The 24629-nt window shown below is 39.6% G+C and overlaps 2 protein-coding genes across 11 annotated transcripts in view; one reads left to right on the top strand and one right to left on the bottom strand.

The window, feature by feature from the left end:
• Nucleotides 1-973, top strand: part of deaf1 (DEAF1 transcription factor) — a 16269-nt gene extending 15296 nt beyond the window's left edge. For all 5 annotated transcript variants that reach the window (XM_058408212.1, XM_058408213.1, XM_058408210.1 and 2 more), the window contains one exon: nucleotides 90-973. In XM_058408212.1, the coding sequence (XP_058264195.1) occupies nucleotides 90-194 (105 nt within the window). In that variant the 3' untranslated portion in view covers nucleotides 195-973. The remainder of the gene's footprint in view (nucleotides 1-89) is intronic.
• On the bottom strand, nucleotides 530-24629 carry drd4a (dopamine receptor D4a). Of its 6 annotated transcripts, none has more exons than XM_058408222.1 (5): nucleotides 11299-13110; nucleotides 9422-11037; nucleotides 7910-8022; nucleotides 6894-7486; nucleotides 530-5078 (listed from the first exon to the last, which is right to left on the bottom strand). In XM_058408222.1, the coding sequence occupies exons 2-5, from the start codon at nucleotides 9665-9667 to the stop codon at nucleotides 4876-4878; spliced, it is 1155 nt and encodes a 384-aa protein (XP_058264205.1). In that variant the 5' UTR covers nucleotides 9668-11037; nucleotides 11299-13110; the 3' UTR covers nucleotides 530-4875. The 6 variants fall into 6 exon arrangements, 5 of the variants coding, with proteins under 5 accessions (XP_058264205.1, XP_058264206.1, XP_058264207.1 ...); XR_009206529.1 differs by lacking the exon at nucleotides 11299-13110 and adding an exon at nucleotides 5190-5386 and having other exon boundaries at nucleotides 4941-5078; nucleotides 9422-11278; XM_058408223.1 differs by lacking the exons at nucleotides 9422-11037; nucleotides 11299-13110 and adding an exon at nucleotides 23679-24629.

The following is a 24629-nucleotide window of genomic DNA, read 5'->3' as shown; positions in this document are numbered from 1 at the left end:
ATAAGCAGAAACATGCTTTTCAAAATCTACAACATTTTGTGTGTTCAGTATTAACAGCATTGTCCCAATGAAAACGTCTTTATTTTTAGGACTGGAAAGATCACCAGCACAGTTGCTGTCGGCCCATTGTTGCTGTGGGAGTTCATGACGAGGCTCACATAGCCAGCATGGAGGTGGAGAAAGTCAAGGCGTAGCCCCAGTATGGATACATGCAGTGGATTTAGAATATTCACCCTCAAACACCATGATGTAGAAATACACTATAAGGCCAAAAGTATGTGGTCACCTGACCAAACCTGTAACAACATGTAAATGTGCCCAAAAAGCTCCATGAACACAGAGGCAGAGAACATAAAACATGTTTGAAATGTACTGGAACACTGACTGATGCCACTCAAATATAACAGCAAATGTGGAATAAATCTGAAACTGGATGTTCAAGAAGCACATATAGGATTGTTGACAAGCATTTGGAGTTTAACTCGTTCTTTGCTGTTGTTTATCAGCACTAATAATCTGAATCTCTTGAATATGTTTTGCTTAAACAAAGACAGGACACATTTTTAAAAAGACTTTTTGTGCTACATTCCTAGAGGAGCATACTCTAATGCCAGAGACTGAAAGGAAACATCTAAGATGAGGAAATCGGTCTTAACACACAAAAAAAATTTATGTGATTAAAAAGATTGATATGGTTAATACACATCAATCCACAAGCCAGGAAAGTCAGGAAAAGGAAGCATGATGTCATTTGAGAAATAAGAGGTGAGCAGAAAGAAACACAATATAAGACTTTGTTTATGCCTTGCACATTTGATAGTATTTTTAATTAAACGAATAACATGTCAAAGTGCAATTTGATGTGTAACAACTACCATCATTGATTATTACTGATAGTATTAAGTGAGTTGGTTTGAATCACTCAAAACTGAAATGTTCTGCAAGTTTAATTAAAATGTTTTGCTGACTGACACACTAATGTAGTGTTACATTTACTGCAGTTAGGAACATGAATGATAGTTTGTTGTGTGGAACTTTAACAATCTTACGAAACAAAAGAGACGTCTAACATTTACTCTCTGTGTGTGTGTGTGTGTGTCTGTTCTATCATGCTGTGTCTCATGCATCAAAATTTAGCAGGCTAGCCTACAGTAACCCAACTGCAGTGTTTATTTTATCCTTATTTGGCTGCTTGTGAAAATGTCCTCACACTTCCATAATTGGAGAACTGAATATAAATTATATAAACAAATGCAAAACTCTATTTAGAGCTGCTCTGATTACGCCACTACATACATTATTAACATATGATGATAAATGAAGTGGAACCTGTCTATCCATCCATACATCCATCTGTGGTTTCCAAAAAGTCTAGGGGTGGGGTAATTAAGACTTTCCAGCTAAATGTCTTCCATCTTTTTCATAGTGTAAAATTTGTTTATACATATCTTCCCTACCTAAGCAGGATAAAGCAGTTGTATGAATGGATGAAGATAAATTATAAATATGACAATTTTCCATTTTAAAATTCTGAATACTGACATACAACTACTGACACTTTATTAAGAACACTTGTTATCTATCTATACATCCAGTCAGGCAATTATTTGGCAGCAAACACCATGCAGGAACAAGTGAGTTCATGTTTACCTCAAACATCAGAATGAAGAAACATTTGATAAACAGCAAAATCACAGGTTAAATGAGACAGGACAGATTGACCAAAAATTTTCATGTATCTGTGCTTACTGTACCATATGATACTTGTTCTTGGTTTCTTGTTATTTGATTTGCCATAGACTTCCTGGACCTAGATCTGGTTATCCTCCTCTTATCTTTGTCATCCACAACAGACTGTTGTGTGTGAAAATCTGAAGAGATCTGCAGTTTGTGAAATCCTCAAACTAACAATAATGCCACAGTGAAAATCACTGTGTTCACTTTTTTTGTCTATTCTGATCATCAAACACAGAAACACAAAATGAGAAGCTCTTGATTGTATCTGCATGATTTTATGCATTGCATTGCTGCTGCCACATGTTCGACAGATTGGATAATTGCATGAACAAGCAGGGGTACAGGTGTTCCTATTAAAGTGGCTGGTGATTACTTATGAACATTACTGAAATGGCCATTATTTAATGACTGGCACGTAACAGAGATTACCTGGGCTTTTCTCTGAGGTGTCATCCACTGCCACACAGCTGGCTTCATCCATATTAATCCTGAGCTGATGAACTGCACATGCTCGACTGGACAGATTCACCACAGCATGCAGCCTGAATATCTAAAAATGGAGTGTTTGACATTTCTGATGAGGAACATCATTTACCAAATAAAAATCTTTATCAGAGGTTTAGTGCATGTTGAGGTTTTGACTCTTTCGTCCAGTAGCAAACGTATTCATCTATGATTTAGCTTTATAGTGATCCATGATCCAGATAGATTAATGGCAGTGGAGTTTATTGGTGTTTCTAGTTATAATGACTAGCCATAATGCATTGGTGATGAAAGAACAGGGTGAGTTCATGTACCATCATATGTAACAAAAAAACAAAACAAAAAAAGCAGTAGTTTTGATTCATTATAAAGTGCTATGGCTTGAACTGCAATGCTTGACATATCACAAGAATGCTTCATCTTTATCAATTAAATATTTACCAAATGAATCTGTCACTTTCAATGTTGTGCTGTCAGTGTGCTATCTTAAGATTAGTCTTTGCATTTATGATATTGTGACTCACTGATGGGAACTGACTTTAGGTGGCTATGTAGGGTTGTTTAGTTGAATCCACCTCCAGGCGTTCATGAGTCGGCTATAATTTATTCTCTTCACCACTCTGTGTATTGTAATATCAAGGTCAACTCCCTTTTGTTGCTTTCCTGGACGCACATGCCAGGAATGAGGAAATATTGGGTCAAAAGGAACAAAACTAAATTTGGTGTTTCACCTTGTGTTAAAATTATTTGGGAAGCAGTGTTTCAGTTAAATCACTTTCATCAGTCAACACAGTCTTGGATTTCAACTGTGTACTAAACCTCAACACAAAACACAAACATGCATAATGCTTTGTGTCCCTTTGATTTTCTGTCTGTATTTGCATCAGCCCAGCAGGAGGCACTGAATGTGGCAGCTCATTCACCCTGTGCCAGTGAGACTCTGTGACGCATCATTTCATGCTAAACTGTAGTATTATTTCCTCTTGCTTTGTATTCATTTATCTCTTCTGTTGTTACATTTGTGTAGTTTAGTGCTTTTATAATATCAAATTTCTCAATCCACAAATTAAGAGAAAGTTGCCGAGATGGTGGTGCTGTTTTTCTCCTGCTGCAAATCCATGCTTCAGTGACTTTGAGCAGAGGGTTTACTTTTGGCCTTTGGGGACTCCTAAAACGTTTCTTTTCTTTTGAAGTGTCCAAATAAGTGCCTCCAAATAAGTAAACTGACTGGTTTCTTGGCAGAGGTCAGTGAAATCAATTTTTCCTGGACAGATTCATCAGAGAACAGCAGTGGAGTTCCCCCGCTGACTGTTTTACAATGATCATTGGGCAGAGAAGTGACCGAAGTGATCTGCGCCTCGGTTTGTAAAGTGCACCAGTGAACAAGATCCTGTTTCTCACTCTGGTATGCAAGCTTACACAGAGCCAGATGTTTGATTTTGGTTAACAGTCCAGTCACAGAATATGACCAGTAACTTTAAGTGGCACTCACATCAATGGAGTCATCACTTGCCAGTGCCTGTTTCATCAAGTTTGTAAGAGCAGGGTACATGTGGCATGATCTTTGCCTGAATATAATAAGAACTGGTGTCCTGCTTGTAATAAATTCATCAAAATCAGCACTCCTCCCTACTAAAATGTTCCACATTTTTATTTTGACCTTCAATAGACGTTGTAACTGCTTTTAGAATACCAATCTTGACATTAAAAGAGAGATAAGAAAATGATAATAGGGAACTTTTTTAACTTTTGCAAGTACATGCATCCATCCATTTTCTGTAGCGCTTATCCTACACAGGCTCACAGGGAGCCTATCTGGATAGGATGGCAATCCATCACAAATTACAAACACACACACACACACACTGGACAATTTAGAGATGCCAATCAGTCTATAACACATGTCTCTGGACTGGGGCAAGAAACTGGAGTATCCAGGGAAAACCCCTAAAGCATAAGAAAAGCATACGAACTCCTCCTTGTTAGGCAAACACGCTAAGCCACTGTGCCTCCAGTGTATTGTAAAGAATAAAAAGCAGCAGTTCCTTAATGTGTGTGAGAATCAGGAAATCGTGTTACTTGGTTTGAATAAAAATCTACAGCCACACAGGCCTATGGTGGATGGTTACATATATTTAATCAACAAGGAAATAGATTTTAAGAATTTGTGGAAAACCTCATGTTTCTCTCAGTGCAGATTCATTTGGGTTTCAGTGTGGTCAAATATTAAATTCATATCTCTAGTCAGGTCACAGTAGAAGATCTTACAGGAACCAAAAAAGAAAAGCTGGAGCATGTTGTTTTTAACTCTGCATGTGGGAAGCTCATGGAAAGGCCAAGGGCTCATGTCAATTGTTCATTCACTCATCTTAAGTAAATATTTTGTCTTGGTCAAGGTCACTGTGATTTAGTCATGAAATTTTGAGATGTATAAAAAGACCATCAGTCATGTTCAACATGCAAAAACCTATGAAGCATCCCACTGAAATCTGCTGTTATAGCATTTCAATTCAAGTGTAAATGAAAAACAATGTAAAGCAATGTGATCACAAAATACACATTCTTCTATATACAAGATGTAAGCACTGCCTTAATTTACAATCATAGTCAGGCTCGGAGCATGCTGGCCAAATGAGCGTTAGGCATGTAATGTGTCTAGCAGCATTTGGGTAAAAAATTCCTGAAGAACTTTCTGAACTCTGTATTGAAGACAGTATAGATGATGGGGTTGATGGCACTGTTAACGTAACCCAACCATGTGACAATGCTAATGAGACTGCTGGGAATGTCGCAATCCTCACACAGAGCACGCATTGTGTGCACCACAAAGAATGGAGTCCAGCAAAACAGGAAGGCACCTGGAAAAAAAAAACACAGAGTATGTCAGCTCAGCTGCCAGAACGTCCTGTGATCATGTGTTGTGTTTAAGGTGCAAGATGATATGCTCACAGGGATGGGGAACGCTATACCTGTGAAACAGCTAAGTTAATCTCACATATAAGTCTGAGAAATTTGCCTGCAGGCTGCCAGGAGTGATTTGTATTCTTTCAGAGCAGTTCTTAGTAAGAGGGGTGTGGCTGACAGTGACTCATCTGTCCTCAGTTTATGAATTATGGACCAGCTCTCTGTCCCTGTCCCTGTCGTCAACTGCTGAAGACCATCATCACTCCATCACAAGCGACAGGTTGAAGTGAAGGGGTGGAGGGACGAGTCAGAAGAAGAGAGAAGGAGAATTAGGAGCACTGCTATACATAATGAGGAATGTGTTTCAAACACTAAAAAAACTAAAAAATACAAAACCAAAATGACTTTGGTAAGAGTTTGACTTTCTGTTCCAAAGTATACTTTCACCAAACTGAGGCTGTTAAGTGAACTTATTTAAGAAAGGCACCACACCTCCTGGACCACACAGGCACAAGACATTCATTAGGACAGATACAGCAGGACTTGATTAACACTGTTCTGACTGAGGGTGTTTGTGCAAAATGCTGTAAATGCCCTAGCTCTGTATGGCTGCGTCCAGCCTAGGACAAAGGTTATGCCATAATAGGATTGGAGGATTTAAGTAGCATGATTAGCCAGTGTGGCTCAGAGGAGTCACTCAGTTTCACTGCATGTTTTGTATTTCCATTCAGAAACGTTTATTTGAAAGACAAGCTTAAAATCAACAATGATTTAAATGTTCTTCTCTATTTTGGACCATTTTCTGGCAACATTTAGTTATTTGCTGATGTTATACTGAATAATGTACCAAAATAATGACCTGCACAATGTTGTCATATACCATCTGCTTAGCTTTTTTACAGCTTATTTTGAACACATTTGAAAGCAGCATGCTTCCTTCTCAGTAAATAAAGTGCCTCAATTCTGGTCATTTGAAGAGATCCATGAAAAAAACTTTGTACATTTTGGGCAGATCTGGAATATGTTTACAAAACCTCTGATGTCTAACATAACCTAGCATGTTGTAGCATATGAAACTTGCTAGCTAGGGTAAGTTAGCTAGCTGCTTTAGTCAGCTTACTCTTTGATAAATGCCAAGCTTTTTATTGAAGCTGAGAAACCAGTAAGACTTGTGCATGTACATAAGCATCATATGATGACACTGAGGATTGTAAAATGCAGCACTTGTATTCTACATGTGCAAAAGGACATTTGTAGACCAATAGATCAAGACAAGTGTTCTCTTCCCAAAGTGTTACCACAAAGTTGTAATTATTAATAATAATAAAAAAAAAGTTTTCTTATTGAACAAAAAGATGTCATGATATCCCAGATGCAGCAGAAAAGCATACTGTGACATAATTCATCACAATATTGATGTTATATCATCATATTAACCAGCTCTGCTTAATATACACTTAATATAGATAGACTTCTTAATCAATCTTAATAATCAAAACCAATAAGTGTTAAAGCAAAAATGTCCAGGGTCTCTAGGACTAGAATCAAGAACCACCATATTGATTATTTAGTGGCATGTGACACTAATTGAGGGAATAACTTTTGAAAGAATGCTGTTTATCCATCAGTACAGATTTTAGACTCTGTGGCAAAGCTCACTAAAATTGTCCTCATGTACCTAGACACTCTATGATGTTTTTGTCCTACAATTTGACATATGTATGTTTTTTTCAGCAACAGTGTTGAGATAATAATGAAGATCTACTCACCCACAACGACAGGAAGCACCCTCATGGCCTTCCTCTCCCTTCCATTAATCTTCGCCCTCTTCTTCTCCTGGTTCTGATCTTGGTTGTAACCACTATCAGAAAAGGTCAGAGAGGCTACAGGACCATTCTTACATTCTATAGTATAAGGACTGTCAGGGACAGGATCCTGGTTTGTCTCTTTCAGATTAAAGTCTGTAAAGTCATTCTCTATGACAGGGGGAAGAGGTGGTGGTAGACAAGCCAGTGGCGGGAGAGATGCAGGTGGCTCCTCAAATTTCTGACAGGCCTGCGTACTGCTCTTCAGCTTGGCTTTCCTCGCCTCCTCCCACCTCCTGAGACCCTGAAATATTCCACAGTACAGCAGCAGCATGATGGGGCAGGGCACAAAGAATGAGCAGACAGATGAGTAGACCACATAGTTGTTATTTTCCAGCTTGCACTCGCTGTGGTCCCGATTTGGCACATTGTTGATGCCAAACAGCACAGGCGAGGCCACGGCTAGTGCCAGGATCCACGTGGCAGACAGCAGGACAATCTGCCGCTGGTCCACATGTTTGCGGTTGTAATTGAGTGGGACGGACACAGCAATAAACCTGCAATGATGCAGAGATGCTATTAGCAGCAGATCCAGTTCTATTTGTGCACAAAGTTTAGAAAGATAAACTCTCGTAAATCCCTGGATTTTATTTCAGTGCTTTTGTTCTTCTTGCCCTGTGCACTCTTTTTATTTTGTGCACTCTATGAGCACAGTGTCAGACACAATTAACACTGGAGCCATCCTTGATCAGCAGGCCAATGTCAATGTCAATGTGTAAACGAGACATCCACAGTTAACCTTTGCATGCTGCTAGTGACTGTCTGTCACTCTGAAAACACTCTGTAGGTACTCTGAATTTTGATATTTGTGACTTGGGGTTATACTTCATATGTCTGCACCTATATGATTTAAGTTACTGTGCAAGATCAGGTAAAAGTTTACAAATTCACCCTCCATCTCTCTCTCTCTATCTCTCTACCTGTCAATGCTGATTGCGCAGAGGTTGAATATGGAGGCAGTACACAGCATCACGTCCATGGTCATCAAGCCATCACATATGGTCATGTTCAGGGACCAAACTCCATCTTGGAACTGAAACGCAGAAGAGCAATGAGTCTCTCTCTCTCTCCTTACGCAATTACATTGATGTTATCCTTTTTTGTCAGTCATATCACTTTCTCCTCTCCTTAGCAAAACGTCTGTGTTGGAAATTGTCAAATGATACGTAATTTGTGCCCTAATCGCAAAAAAACAAGAAACAAACAATCCATGCCCCTCAATCTGATGTGCTATTTTGGGTCTGATACACATCTCAGTGTCAAAAGGCAGTGTGGGAGTGTTTAAAAAAAACCTCAGATAAGAGGGTTTAATGGCATTTTAATCATGAGTAATGGAGAGACTCGATTGTTTTATTGGTAATAGCTCTTTTCTTATGCCAATGACCCATATTTGCCCTTCAAGTGGAATGCATGAGCTCCTGGCAACAGAGTGTGGAGTATGATAATGAGGAATCGCCATTGGATTGCACAGTAAGGATATCACCCGAAACCTTACCAGAAGTAACCAGGTAACCTAATAATTTCCGTTTTAGCTTTTCAGCAAAGTGGAGTAGTGTAAAATATAATGATGGACTAAGATATTTGTTGTTACACTTCTGTTTTGCTGGTCTTAAACCCTGCATGTTGGACATACTGTGTGTTGTGCACTGAGAGCTGTACTGGCTGTTGGGAAAGAAAAGTGAGGTGACACAGATGCACTGCATGGGGTGTTGCTCCCATCAGACATGCCAAGTGAACCCAAGGCAACATTTTAGTTAATGGACAAATGGGTTTCAGCTCCGAGGCATAAATGCAATTCTGGTAACAAAACGTAAAACAAATAACCAAAAGGACCAGAAATGTAACGAATGCCCAAATGTTTGTGAACAACTAACCATTACACCAATATGTGGTTCTTTCCTAAATGTCTAGAATGTTTATGTATGCTGTAACATTATAACTCCCCTTCACTGGAACTAAGAGGCCCAAATGTCCCTGTGCGCAAAGCAAGCTCTGTGAAAACATGGTGTGCCAAGGTGGGAGTGGAAGAACTCGAGTGTCCTGCACAGAGCCCTGACCTCAACCCCATGGAAACGAAACCCCTTGGTGATGAACTGGAACACTGACTGCACCCCAGACCTCATCACCCGTCATAGGTGTCTGATCTCACTAATGCTCTTGTGGCTGAATGAGCACAAATACCCACACTAACGCTCCAACATCTAGTGGAGAGTGTTCCCAGAAGAGTGGAGATTTTTATAACAGTAAAGAGAGGACAAAACCTGGAACAGGATGTTCAGTAATCACAGGTGCGATGGTAAGGTGTTTGGCCATATAGTGTATATTGGACTAAGAATATTATTTAGTTCCTTTGGAAGATATTGACCTCTCTGTTTTCCAAATGACAATCAAATGTTGACAAGCCTAAAAAATCCCACGGTTCTTGCACTTACCTCTGCGTACACAAACAGGGGTAGAACCAGCACTGCGAGGAGAAGGTCCGCGACGGCTAAACTTACTATAAAGTAATTGGTTGTAGTTTTTAAAGCCTTTTCTTTGTACACGCTGAGGCACACGAGCAGGTTCCCGCAAATAATCACAACGATCAGCAATATCCCAAATATGAGTGCGGGAAAGTTGTAGTTCGTCTCTGAGTGCTGTGCTGTGTGGTTGGCAGAAGTGGTGAGGTTGGTGGGCATTTCTGTAAAGATCCGGTGCCTCTCCTCAGCGCAACGCGCGTCCCCGCTTCAGCACGAGCCCCCACCACGGGGGCAACTTCGACTGAGAGCTTTCCGCTCATCTGTCAGTCGCCTGAAACAGTTTCCGTCAGAAAACACTTTCCTCTTTGCCATTAGCCACTCTGACCCTCTGTGCCTTTCACACACACTCATACACATACACACTTTTTATAACACTACACACCGATTTTACCTTCGAACTGTCTTCTGCGCTCGAGCCTGGCGCGCGTGACGTTCCTTTAAGCGCATTAACGCGCGCCTTACGCACAAACACAATCACCAGATATGCATGTTAACAAATAAAACGACCCAAAACTCCAGACAACTTTTGTACTTCTCACTAGAACTGCTCATCATCTGTTCTCCGACGATATGCGGATTGGCTCACGCACAGCAGGTTACTTCTTCATGTTCCTTGTGTGGGGGTGGTTTTTCAAAGCTCTGACAGACCGAGTGCTGAATCCTGTTTCCTCCTTAGCTGCGCTTCAGCGTTTGTGATGGTTTTATCCACTGAAATGTGACAGGAGGCCTGCTCATCAGAACAGCGAGACAACTCTGGCACTTATTTATTCCTACATTTTGAAGGTTTTACGTGAATAAATGCCATGTGTTCACAGGTGAAAGGTGCTAGCTTATTAACTATCTAACGTTTAAGTAATAAATTATGAATTATGGCTTAATGCAGATAAACCGATATAATTTTTTTAAAATAATCTTTTATGCCCTATATATCTAACGGAAAACCCACCCGTGAAATTAAATGAATTACAATTCAAATCACAAAGTCTATAAAAAGAATTAGTGATAACTGAAAAGAATAAATGGGGAAAATAAACTATCATGAAAGAATCACAAGAAAAAAATATAATTGTAGAAAATCACATGAAATTAATGAGTCAGGTGAAACAAATCATGTGTTTGACCAGGTGATCATGGTTATGGAGACAAGAGAGTTTGGATCTAATGCACGTGACACTTTCGGCGCCTAAATGTGCAAGCAAGAATGGCTAACTTTTCTTAGAGTTACTAATAATTATTAGCTTTTTAATCTGTCTCTGGTGTTTTGGTTCTTGGATCCCATTCAACTTGCCAGGATCTTTTAGTCCAACTCTAGGTGCACATTTTTGTGTCACAGTTGTATTTCATTCCTTGCAGCCTTTTGTTTTTCCCCCCAGATTGTCAGCTTGGTTGACCTACTTTAATAAAACTGACATTTCTGAGACACTTGTAAAGTTTTTTTCCTCAGGCAACAGATATTTTTAATAGACAAACCTTTTGCAATGAACCTTTTGGCCCATTTCCTCTTCTGCTATCCATGTTTTTTGTTCTTTCTATTTTGAGAAGTGATTAAAGGTGTAATCAATTAATGCTTGTTCTTATATAGTGAAATTACTCAGATCTCACATAAAATTGTAAATGCCACCTGTGTCTGTGATAAATTATTACATATTCTTCTGCATAGAACAGTAGTAGATTTTTCCTTTTGCACTGGTGTCAGAAGTGAACAAATACTCATCTGAAATATACTTCAGCAGAGGTACAGCTTCAAATGCATTAAACAGATATACAGTTGTGCTCATAAGTTTACATACCCTGGCAGAATTTATGATTTCTTGGCCATTTTTCAGAGAATATAAATGATAACACAAACTTTTCTTTCACTCATGGTTAGTGTTTGGCTGAAGCCATTTATTATCAATCAACTGTGTTTACTCTTTAAATCATAATGACAACAGAAACTACCCAAATGACCCTGATGAAAAGTTTACATACCCCAGTTCTTAATACCATGTATTGCCCCCTTTAACATCAATAACAGCTTGAAGTCTTTTGTGGTAGTTGTGGATGAGGCTCTTTTCTCTTCTCAGATGGTAAAGCTGCCCATTCTTCTTGGCAAAAAGCCTCCAGTTCCTGTAAATTCTTGGGCTGTCTTGCTTGAACTGCACGTTTGAGATCTCCCCAGAGTGGCTCAATGATACTGAGGTCAGGAGACTGAGATGGCCACTCCAGAACCTTCACTTTATTCTGCTGTAGCCAATGACAGGTCAACTTGGCCTTGTGTTTTGGATCATTGTCATGTTGGAATGTCCAAATATGTCCCATGCGCAGCTTCTGGGCTGAGGAGTGCAAATTTTCCTCCAGTATTTTTTGATAACATACTGCATTCATCTTCCCATCAATTTTGACCAAATTTCCTGTGCCTTTGTAGCTGACACATCCCCAAAACATCTCCATGTTTCACAGTAGGAATGGTGTACCTTTCATCATAGGCCTTGTTGACTCCTCTCCAAATGTAGCGTTTATGGTTGTGGCCAAATTTTGGTCTCATCACTCCAAACGACTTTGTGCCAGAAGGTTTGAGGCTTGTCTCTGTGCTGTTTGGCGTATTGTAAGCGGGATACTTTGTGGCATTTGCGTAGTAATGGCTTTCTTCTGGCAACTCGACCATGCAGCCCATCTTTCTTCAAGTGCCTCCTTATTGTGCATCTACAGCTACACCACATTTTTTCAGAGAGTCCTGTATTTCACCTGAAGTTATTTGTGGGTTTTTCTTTGCATCCTGAACAAATTTTCCTGGCAGCTGTGGCTGAAATTTTAGTTGGTCTACCTGACCGTGGTTTGGTTTCAACAGAACCCCTCATTTTCCACTTCTTTATTAGAGTTTGAACACTGCTGATTGGCACTCTCAATTCCTTGGTTATCTTTTTATATCCCTTTCCTGTTTTATACAGTTCAACTACCTTTTCCTGTAGATCCTTTGCCAATTCTTTTGCTTTCCTCATGACTCAGAATCCAGAAACGTCAGTGCAGCACTGGATGAAAGATGCAAGGGTCCAGAAACTCATTGACCTTTTATACACACACACTAATTACAAGCAAACAGATCACAGGTGAGGATGGTTACCTTTAATAGCCATTCAAACCCATTTGTGTCAACTTGTGTACATGTTATCAGGCCAAAATCACCAGGGTATGTAAACTTTTGATCAGGGTCATTTGGGTAGTTTCTGTTGTCATTATGATTTAAAAAGTTGTTTGACAATAAATGGCTTCAGCCAACCACTAACCATGAGTGAAAGAAAAATTTTTGTGTTATTGTAACGACGCGCTGAGGTAGAATCCATATGCAGATTTATTAATAAACAGCAGGCAGAATCAGAAACGGGAAGGCAGGCAAAAGGTCAAAACCGGAAAAGCAAATACTGAGCGAACAAAACCAAAACAGAAACCGATAATCGTAGAACCGGGAAACAGGCAGGGATCATACACATAAACGTCTAAATCAGAATATATATATCAAGGCTTGGCACGTAACACGAGGAAACAATACTTCGCGATCAGCCAGAAGGAGCACGCTGCTTAAAAGTCCTGAAACCGGAAACGACATGCAAATAGTCAATACTCAGGCGAGGGCTCCCTCTGGTGGCCTGGATCAGTGTACACCGTGACAGTTATCATTCATATTGTCTGAAAAATAGCCAAGAAATCATAAATTCTTCCAGGGTATGTAAACTTATGAGCACAACTGTAAGTACAAAATTACAAGCAGCTGAAATGAGGTACTGATATTAGTAACAAACTAAAACTAGCTAATGACATCTTTAATCTTGTAAATGATGATAAATGATTATACAAACTAGATGAAAATAGCTAGCTATAAATGTCTTAACAAAATGTAGCATCGTCTTTGTATACGTGTATGCAATCACATGTGTAATGCCGAAATTTAATTAAAAATAATTACATGAAGGGATAATACACACCCCTTTTCTCGGTGAAAAGTATTTAAATTAAATGCAGAATTTCCACTTAAATAAAATAGATAGCTTTTACATATAAATATACTGTTCATGTTACAACTATAAGTTAAATTAGTAAATTTCTGTTTAATGGCATTAACAAAAACCTGCTATTGATCTTAATATTTTACTTATTTCCCCCTTAATTCAAATTCATAGTGTTTTTTCTTTTTGGGATTCTTGCTTGAAGCAGTCTGATGTGAAAAAATGCAACTTCAAAGTAAGTAGATTTTAAAATAAACACACTTTCATACTCAGGCAACATTTTAGTTAGATAAGTTATAGTTACTTATAATGAACCCTTTTGCCACATGTCCATCCCTGATTAATTAAAGCTTTATGCTTGTAAATGTGTGAGCGGCTGATGTGTGCATCTCACCACACAATATGAAAACAATGCTCTGTGTGTTTGTGCCTAATCAAGCTGTTGATCAAAACAAATTAGTGCAGCTTTCACTTCATGCACATGGAAAGGCCAAAGAAAGGCCAGTGAATGCATTTGTGTAAACATTTAACATATGTGGATTAATTTGAAATATGAGATAGATGAATAGATGAACTGATTATATGAATAATTTTTCATTTCATTGACTGTACCGCTTATCTGATCTATCCTCGGGTCATGGGGAGCCTGTGTCTATCTCAGGCGTCATCAGGCATCGCAGGGCAGACGCACACACTCATTCAATTACAAATAATGTGACCTGCAAATTGATGTAGTGTTTACCGTGATAAAATATTTTAGTATACCAAATAAGACTATTAAACCTAATTCTAGTTCCATTTTAACTTGCCTTCAAACTTGAAATAGTCTTGTCTTATTTTGCTAATTTTTAGTATTTATTTCTTGAAAGAAGCAAATGATCTGCCCTTACAATAACACAAGTTTAAACTTGAAATGAGTAGAAATGTTTAGATATATTGTACGTTTAATAATCTTACATTTGGTCTATCACAGTCTTATAACAGGAATTACTACTACTACTAATAATTACTGTAATTTCAAGATATTCTCACTTGATAAGATGTGCTATTGCCTAAAAGATACAAGTACAGTGTTACTCCAGGCTATTTATCAAGACTAGTTTTGTTAATCTGTAGCTAAGAACTGCTGCTGTAATACTAAAACAATAATATCTTGACTAATCTTTTCAACACACTTATTTATGATTTTAATTTATACAGTTGTAGAGGAGTAATGATTAATAATCTCATTATCTGGTGTCACTCAGAAGAGGATGAAATGTAAATTAAGGACATTAAGATTTGTTAGGAAGGTCAAGAATTGTGATTAGAAATAATACAGAGCACAATAAATTTCTTTTAAATTAAACCTCTTGCTAAAACTCCACAACCACAAGTTTCTTTAAGAACCTGAGCATCTGAAAATTAAATTGATGTCTACAAACCAAAGTAAGGATATAAAAATATATCATAATGTTTCCAGGTTACAATCAGGGCCATACGCAAGTTTTTATAATACAGAGGTCCCAAAATGTAGGGGGGCTCGGGAGCATGCTTCCCAAGAAAAAAAAAGATTTTCCTAACCTACAGTTGTGCTCAAAATTATTCATACCCCTTGGACAAATCAATACTTTAATTTTTTTTTCATTTATAAAAACTACTTTGGCGAAACATCCATTGTATTCATTATATATTATTTGCTATGCACAACCCCACATACACTATATTGCCAAAAGTATTCGCTCACCCATCCAAATAATCAGAATCAGGTGTTCCAATCACTTCCATGGCCACAGGTGTATAAAATCAAGCACCTAGGCATGCAGACTGTTTTTACAAACATTTGTGAAAGAATGGGTCGCTCTCAGGAGCTCAGTGAATTCCAGCGTGGAACTGTGATAGGATGCCACCTGTGCAACAAATTCAGTCGTGAAATTTCCTCGCTCCTAAATATTCCACAGTCAACTGTCAGCTGTATTATAAGAACGTGGAAGTGTTTGGGAACGACAGCAACTCAGCCACGAAGTGGTAGGCCACGTAAACTGATGGAGCGGGGTCAGCGGATGCTGAGGCACATAGTGCGAATAGGTCGCCAACTTTCTGCAGAGTCAATCGCTACAGACCTCCAAACTTCATGTGGCCTTCAGATTAGCTCAAGAACAGTGCGCAGAGAGCTTCATGGAATGGGTTTCCATGGCCGAGCAGCTGCATCCAAGCCATACATCACCAAGTGCAATGCAAAGCGTCGGATGCAGTGGTGTAAAGCACGCCGCCACTGGACTCTAGAGCAGTGGAGACACGTTCTCTGGAGTGACGAATCGCGCTTCTCCATCTGGCAATCTGATGGATGAGTCTGGGTTTGGCGGTTGCCAGGAGAACGGTACTTGTCTGACTGCATTGTGCCAAGTGTAAAGTTTGGTGGAGGGGGGATTATGGTGTGGGGTTGTTTTTCAGGAGCTGGGCTTGGCCCCTTAGTTCCAGGGAAAGGAACTCTGAATGCTTCAGCATACCAAGACATTTTGGACAATTCCATGCTCCCAACTTTGTGGGAACAGTTTGGAGCTGGCCCCTTCCTCTTCCAACATGACTGTGCACCAGTGCACAAAACAAGGTCCATAAAGACATGGATGACAGAGTCTGGTGTGGATGAACTTGACTGGCCTGCACAGAGTCCTGACCTCAACCCGATAGAACACCTTTAGGATGAATTAGAGTGGAGACTGAGAGCCAGGCCTTCTCGTCCAACATCAGTGTGTGACCTCACAAATGCGCTTCTGGAAGAATGGTCAAAAATTCCCATAAACACACTCCTAAACCTTGTGGACAACCTTCCCAGAAGAGCTGAAGCTGTTATAGCTGCAAAGGGTGGACCGACGTCATATTGAACCCTATGGATTAGGAATGGGATGTCACTTAAGTTCATATGCGAGTCAAGGCAGGTGAGCGAATACTTTTGGCAATATAGTGTATGTTAGCTAGACTTCATTTGTATACCAATAGATATGGCCAGAAATTCTCTTTTGAGCCTGCTCAAAATTAATCATACCCTATTCCCAATCTCACTAGGTGTAATCAATTAAGGCCTAATAATGTTAAATGGTAACGTAAAGTATAATTAAGGGGGCAAAGCTTTCATTATTCTCAGTCACTGTCACCATGGCCAAGAAGAAAGAGCTCAGTAATGATCTTCGTATGCGTGTTGTCAATGCCCATAGTGGAGGCAAAGGCTCCAAGGCAGTTTCGAAAGAACTGGATGTCCCTGTATCAACCATACAGAGTATCATCAAGAAGTTCAAGATGTTCAACACTGTCAAAAACCTGGATGGGTGTGGCATGAAGCGCAAAGTGTCCTTTAGAGTCGCTAGAATGGTATCAAGATCCACTGTTCAGCGAATTCTGAATCGAGGTGGTCTCCATGGACATTGCTCCAGAAAGGCACCACTCCTTACCCAGAGACACCGGGATGCACACCTGGCCTTTGTGAGAGGTCACCTAGATAGAGATCCGAACTTTTGGTCATCCATCATCTGGTCAGATGAGACTACACTGGAGCTCTTTGGACATATGGATGTTGCATATGTTTGCCATTAGAAAGGAGAAGCCTTCAATCCTAAGAATACCATCCCAACGGTCAAGCATGGTGGTGGTCACATCATGCTATGGGAATGCTTTTCTGCCAGTGGTACAGGTAACCTTGTTAAGATAGATGGCATCATGAAAAAAGAGGACTGTCAAGATTCTTGATGAAAACCTGGTGGTGTCAGCACACAAGCTCAACCTGCCAGAGAATTGGACCTACCAGCAGGATAATGACCTGAAGCATACGGTAAGAGTGGTCAAGCAATGGTTCAGGGACAACAACATACATGTTCTGAAGTGACCAAGTCCTGACCTGAACCCAATTGAGAATTTGTGGAGAGAGTTGAAGATTCAGGTCAGGGCTCGGAAGCCTTCCAATCCTCAACAACTGGAGGCTTTTGTGAAGGAAGAATGGGGAAACATTCCGCAGCAGATCTGTAGAAATCTTGTGGAGACCTACCAAGAAGCGTTTGCAGGCCATCATTAAGAACAAAGGCTTTCTATTGATTATTGAAACATTGTAATATAAAGGGTATGAATAATTCTGAACATGGTGATTTTTGAATATTTGTCAATAAAAACCCATTAAATGCCACTTGAAATATCGTTATTTCTCGTGTTGTTTGTAACATATTAAATATATGAAAATATTATAAAACTCATTCATCACAGAAGACAACTCAAAAACACTATAATAATACCAAGGGTATGAATAATTTTGAGCACAATTGTAAATGTGCATTTTAAGATGTTTTAAGTCTCATAAATTGGATAACTATAGGTTTAAAACCACATGGGCAGTAGTAGCATAAATTATTTTTCCAGATAACAGGTTCTTAAATATGAGAAACAGATTAAGTGTTGCTATGAATGATCCACACTACAAACTGGAAATAAAGATCTAGTTTATTTTTGACAGTACACAATAACATATCCAAAGGAGGAATGGCCTTATGAAATATTTCAAGCATTATTTTGAATGGATTTTAATCAAATGCCAATGCAATTCTTCTGTGTCTATGTAAATAGAGGCATCTCAGATGAGAAGAAATGTTTTTATCCTTGCAGCACCAAAGCAGAATTAATATAAGGCAATTAATTTACAACTTTTGTTATTGGAAAAATACTGAGGTCCGGACCTCAGGGACCTCAGCGGAGGGTACGGCACTGGTTGTAATATCCACTATCTGAAAAGTCATTAAGAAATGATGATTAAAAGCCAGGGCAAGATTTAGACCAAAAATACAAAGCAAAATCCCTAAATGGCACCAAGGACCAATGATTGACAGAAGTGGTGGTTTCACTTTGCAGCATAAACATGATTTGCATATAAGTATCATTAAAAGAAAACCTTAGCTTTCACCTCATTGCAAAAATAAACATCTGATGTATGCAAAACAATATTTAGATAAGGTAGAGACAAATTAGGTTTTGGGCTGTGGGGCAGGCAGTGGCACAGGAAACATTTCACAGGTAGATGGAGGAATAGATTCCAGTAAATATCAGCAAGCAAATGTAAAAAAAACAGGCTTCAACCCTGACTTGAATATAGATGGTAAATTTGCTATACATGCAAGATGACAATCTCTCAGAACTGCAAAGAAGAAACATTCTCCAGTGGTTGTGTTTACTGCTTTACATGTCAAAAAACAACCAAATGTGTTTTTGCAAATACCAACTACATGATGTGGATTACATGTAATGAGCCTGCTGTTGGATATGAAGGCATCATTATTATACTTAACCAGATTCTTGAATAACTCAAACTCCGTTCAAAATACCATTGCATTCAATGCATATATTAAAGGTGAAAAAAAAATTAAAATAGCAGAATAACAGCAATTTAAAGCCTCCATTATTTTATAGTAGGAAGCAAAATGACTTCAGTCACAGATGATCGTTGGTTCATCCTCTCTCTCCTTCCATGTATCGTTTTTTCTTTAAGGTTGTCCCTTTTTTAAAAAAAAAAAAAAAAAATCAAATTTACTAAAATCAAAAGGTATTAATCACTAAAAAAAACCAAAAAAATGCCAAGCTACAACTTGTACAAGCTTGACAGAGCATAATACATTTATTTTTAAATTAAACCTTTTCAAACATCAAGATTTGCAAATCTTGATGCAAATTCTTTCCTTTTTTCTCTTTTATAAAATACTAAAAATCACATTACACTCATGACATGATTGTGATACTGAGAATCACAATAAGTAATCAGTGATTAGATACATAAAAAGAGAAACTGAGGACCTCATCTCATTCTTCCGTGCACTGATTCAGACAATCCTTTAAAAGCCACTGCGAAAGCATGTACAAGTGTCAACACTTCATTTCTTAAGATGGCCTTCTGTTACCCAGGCAAATGACCTATAAGTGGAGACAAGTCGGCTAACAGACTAGAATAGAAAGCCTTACAAGGGGCTGGAGGTGCACATAGTATCAACCCATCATCCACATCCCTAGTTAGTTCTTTACCTTTTCCGGGTACAGAGACTAACCCACACGTCTTTGATTTCATACTTAGAGTTAACTTCCCGTACAATATACTCCAGCATGTTCACATGACAGACTTGAGTTTTGCGCCTCCGATCAGGAGTACAAATAACAATCGGTGTCACTTAGTTTTTCTTTAATTACATATGGGCCGAAGAATTTTGCAGACAATGACAAACCAAGGATTGGAAGTAGAACCAGCACCCAGTCACCAGCTTGAAATTTTCAGGGGACTGCCTTTTGGTCATAACACTTTCATTTTAGATTGGGACTTATTCAGAGCTTCACAAGCTAAAGTACAGGCCTTGTGCAGCTGCTCACGAAATTCACTTACATAATCCAATATTCTACACTACTCAAAAAGTTAAGGATATTCGGCTTTCGGGTGAAATTACAGGATGCACCCAAAATGCACTATAACCTTTACAGGTGAACTTAATTTGACCTTCTCTACACTTTTGAATGCACATGTCCAACTGTTCAGTGTTTCAGTTCTTTTTGCATAACGTGCTGTTCTCTAACAAGATGCTTAACGGCAAAATTCACAACTGGTGTTTGATCCATGAATCGACCAATACATTTTCTGGTTCAATTAGAATTGGTATTTAAACAGTCCTCTTCATCATGCTGTTCACATTTTGACATCATGAGACCAAGACGACACCTAACAATTGATCAACAGTACCTCACCATTGCGAGGCTTCAAACAGGATGTTCTCAGAGGGAAGTGGCCACTGAGCTTAGAGTGTCACAGAGTGTCATCAGCAGGTTGCGACAGAGATACAGAGAGACTGGAAGAGTACATCAGCGTGGTCTGCGTGCTAGACGACCTGCAAGGGTACCTGACTACACCACCAGACACAGGCGTCGGGCCAGGGAGCATTTACTCTGGACAAGGGACCAGTGGGCCTCAGTGCTGTTCTCTGATGGAAGTCGATTCATGTTGAGCAGAAATGATGTTGATGTTGCAAACGTCAAGGAGAGCGCTATGCATCAGCCACTGTTGTGGTGGCGTTACAGTCTGGGCAGGTGTGTCTACTCAATACAGAACTGCCTTACATCTTGTGAATGGTACAGTGACAAGCCAATACTACCTGAATAACATCATTAATCCAGTCATTGTGCCCCTGCATGAACAACACAGGCCTAATTTCATCTTCATGGATGACAATGCTGCAGCTCATCGAGGTCACATCATTAGGGAACAGCTGCTGGAGGCTGGGGTACCTCAAATGGAGTGGCCTGCACTTTCTCCAGACCTGAATCCCATAGAAAGCGTATGGGATCAGCTGAGTCGCCGTGTAGAGGCTTGTAACCCTGCACCCCAGAACCTCAATGACCTGATTGCCGCCCTTCAAGAAGAGTGGAATGCCATGCCTAAGCAGACAATAAGTCGACTCGTGAACAGCATGAGACGTCGTTGTCAAGCTGTAATTGATGGTCAAGTGCACATGACAAATTATTGAGACACTGACATTTTTTGTTGTGGTATACCCACCACTGTTGTTGGCTTTTGTTTCAATAAATTGTTTAAGATGAGGAAATCACCATTGCATGCTTCTACTTAAATGCCCTACTTCCATGATATAATATGACTGTAGCACTTACATTTTCCATAAATTTCACCCAAAAGCCAAATATCCTTAACTTTTTGAGTAGTGTATGTTTTCTACCATGATCCTCTAAAATCCGCTCTTTAAGAGCCTTCAAATTCAAATTCAAATTTTATTTGTCACATACGAAATCATACACAGTACGACATGTAGTGAAATGCTTTTTACGACTGTCTTACATAAAAGAGGAAAGAGTAAAAAAGAAAATGTGTGAACTTGAAAATCAAGTGTCAGATATGCATATGCAAATATGTCTATGTATGTATATACAACAAATATAAAAATATAAAAAACAAAAAAAAATAAATGTATATATATATATATATATATATATATATATATATATATATATATATAGTACAATATAGTATAAAAATAAAACAATATAAATAAATATATGTGTAGACTCTATAATGTACAGAAGATAAAGTATATGAATATATGTAGATAAAATGGTCAACATTGAAATGGTGTTGCAAAAGAATATAATATGTACAGTGTGCATATGTAAGATAAATATATAAATATATTGTAGATGTGTATATAGGCAAAATATAGTGTCCAGTTTAACAGGGAGTAAAGTGACAGTGCAGTGTGCACACAAAGATGTACAGAGAAGATGTACAGTGAGAGTGTTATTGTGTGTACAGAGTAGTGCAGAGTACAAAGTAGTGCAATTTTGCATGTGCAACAATCATCTGAGGTAGAATGTTCTTCACCAGGGTGTTAACGTGACAGGACCATGTCAGGTCCTGCGTGATGTAGACACCTAGGTACCGGAAACTGTCCACTCTCTCCACTGGGGTCCCATTGATGGTGAGGGGCTGGTAATTCCTCTCCTGCTTTGTGCTAAAGTCCACTATCAGCTCCTTAGTCTTGCTGACGTTCAGGAGGAGATTGTTGACCTGGCACCATGTCTCCAGGTTTTTTATCTCCTCTAGGTAGGCCGTCTCATCATTATTGGAGATCGGGCCCACCACCACAGTATCGTCCGGCAACTTCACGATGTTGGTGGAGCTGGAAGTGGCCACAGAGTCAAAGGTGTACAGAGAGTACAGCAGGGGGCTCAGAACACAACCCTGGGGGGCACCAGTGCGGTGAGTGAGGGTGAGACATGGTTGCCCACCTGTACTGCCTGAGGTCTGTCTCGCAGGAAGTTGGAGATCCACGAACACAGGGATGGGCTAAGGCCCAGGATCTCCAGCTTAGTGGTGAGTATGGAGGGAATTATGGTGTTAAACGCTGACCTGTAGTCGACAAACAGCATTTTGACATAATTCCCCCTTCTGCTGTCCAGATGGCTCAGGGCTGCATGATGGAGGTGTGCGATGGCGTCCTCAGTAGATCGGTTGGGACGGTACGCAAACTGTAGCGGGTCCAAGGTGTCAGGTAGGGAAGAAGTGATGAAGTCTCTGATGAGTCTTTCGAAGCACTTCATCACCACTGAGGTCAGGGCCACTGGACGGTAGTCGTTCAGGAAGGTGGGCTGGGGTTTCTTGGGGACAGGAACAATGGTGGACCGTTTGAAGCATGCTTCAAGGGACCATTCAAAATGAATGACCAAAGACCAGATCAGCAGGACTAAAACCCAGAGAAGCCTGCACAGCCTCCCGTACTGCAAACACCAGGGACTAGATACTTGGTGAGTTATATTTAGTGTCTTCATAACTTGCGCAAACAACTTAGACATGAAATTTGTTCCTTGGTCTGTTTGAATGACTTTGGGCAACCCAAAAGTGGTAAACAACTTAGCAAGGGCTTTAAAAACAAACGAAGTAGTAATTTGACAATTGAAATGCTTCTGGAAACCTAGTAGCAACACATAATGGTCAGTAAATATTGGTTCCCCGACTTGGTTCTGGGTAGTGGACCGACACAATCAACCAGAAGCTGCTCAAATTCCCCAAAAACAGGAATGGGATAGAGGGGAGCATGGGGAATAACTTTGGTTTCCCCATATGTTGGCAAAACGAGCATGACCGGCAAAACTCCACCAGATCTTTTTTTAGTGCAGGCCAAAAAAAGATGTTTAAGAATGCGCAAGGTTGAACATCCAATGTTCAACCTTGCGCATTCTTTGACAGCATCCATTGATACAGACCAGCCTATAGCTCCACACTTAAAGCTACAATGCTTTACCAGCATAGGGCAGGAAGAGCTATTTAAACTTATCACCACGGCTAAATCAATGTGTTTGTTAGATCCAATTCCAACTAGATTGCTGAAAGAAGTGATACATGCAGCTGGAGAGCCTCTTCTCAATATTATTAACTCCTCGTTATATCTAGGCCATTCCCAAAATCTCTCAAGTTAGCAGTTATTTTGGTCACACACACACACACACAAATAATTAAAAAATATTTTAAGTGGGTATGGTTTCAGTTAGACACAAATTAAAAAAAACAGGACTAAAGTATAGTTTCAGTTACACACACACACAAGGTCAGCACAGATTACACAAAAAAATGCAAATTCAGTGACAAACATGTAAATGCTCAGATTCTTGCACAATAAATGCAGACATACCTGCTGTAACTGGTTTGATTTGTTCTTCAACCGGTAAAAAACCTCTTCATGTTGTTCAGGGAGAAGGTGGGGCAACGATCAAAATCTGGGGTCCAGGGCTGTACTCTCTATCAGATAATCATCTACCTCTGTGTATCTGCTTGAGAGGTTTTGCAGGATTGCTGTTTTCATGTCAAATACAGTTGTGGAGTCTTTTTCATCCAGCATCATGCTCTGCTCGATCATGGATTTCAAGGGCATTATGAGTGAAAGTGTGGCATTCTTTTCATCAGACAGGACAGTGGTGGCTTTTTTGAGAGGTTTAAGAAGGTTTACTATTTCTTCGGCATCACTGATGTCAGCGCTACCCATAGTATCAAGTTGACGGGCATTTTTGCGCACTTCTGGGCTCAAGAGCACTGACGTGTTGCTCGAGATAGCGTTCTAGCATATCCATTGAGCTATTCCATCTCGTCACCACATCCATGATAAGCTTATGTGATGCGATCTCAAGCAAGTTTTGCTTTGCTGCGAGCACAGCCGTTGCTGTGGCACTGCGGTGAAAGAAAGCCACGACTTTTCTCACTCGACCAAGCAAGCAACTGACGCGGCAGGGAACATTCAGTCCTGCTTGCGATGCGAGATTAAATGTGTGAGCGAAACACTTACTATGCGGTGACAACCCGGCTTCTCTCACTATGGAATAAAATCACTGTCAAAAATAATCGTGCGTAATTCAGAAGATTTGTGTGTAATTCTGTATGTTGTCCGAGTTGGATTCCAAATTCTACGGTCATGACAGTTTAGAGATACGAGATTTTGTGTGTTTGTTACAGTACAACTCTAAATGTACGACTATGACCGTTAACAGACACAATGCTCGTTTTCACAACACCTCTGTTACACGGACGACATGCGAAATTACGCCCACGAATGTAGTGTGTTAAACCACTGTCAAAAATACGTTATCAA

Source organism: Hemibagrus wyckioides, linkage group LG14, assembly GCF_019097595.1.
Source record: "Hemibagrus wyckioides isolate EC202008001 linkage group LG14, SWU_Hwy_1.0, whole genome shotgun sequence".
Taxonomy (NCBI): domain Eukaryota; kingdom Metazoa; phylum Chordata; class Actinopteri; order Siluriformes; family Bagridae; genus Hemibagrus; species Hemibagrus wyckioides.
The sequence above is the reverse complement of the archived record's forward strand: the minus strand, read 5'-3'. Positions and strand labels throughout refer to the sequence as shown.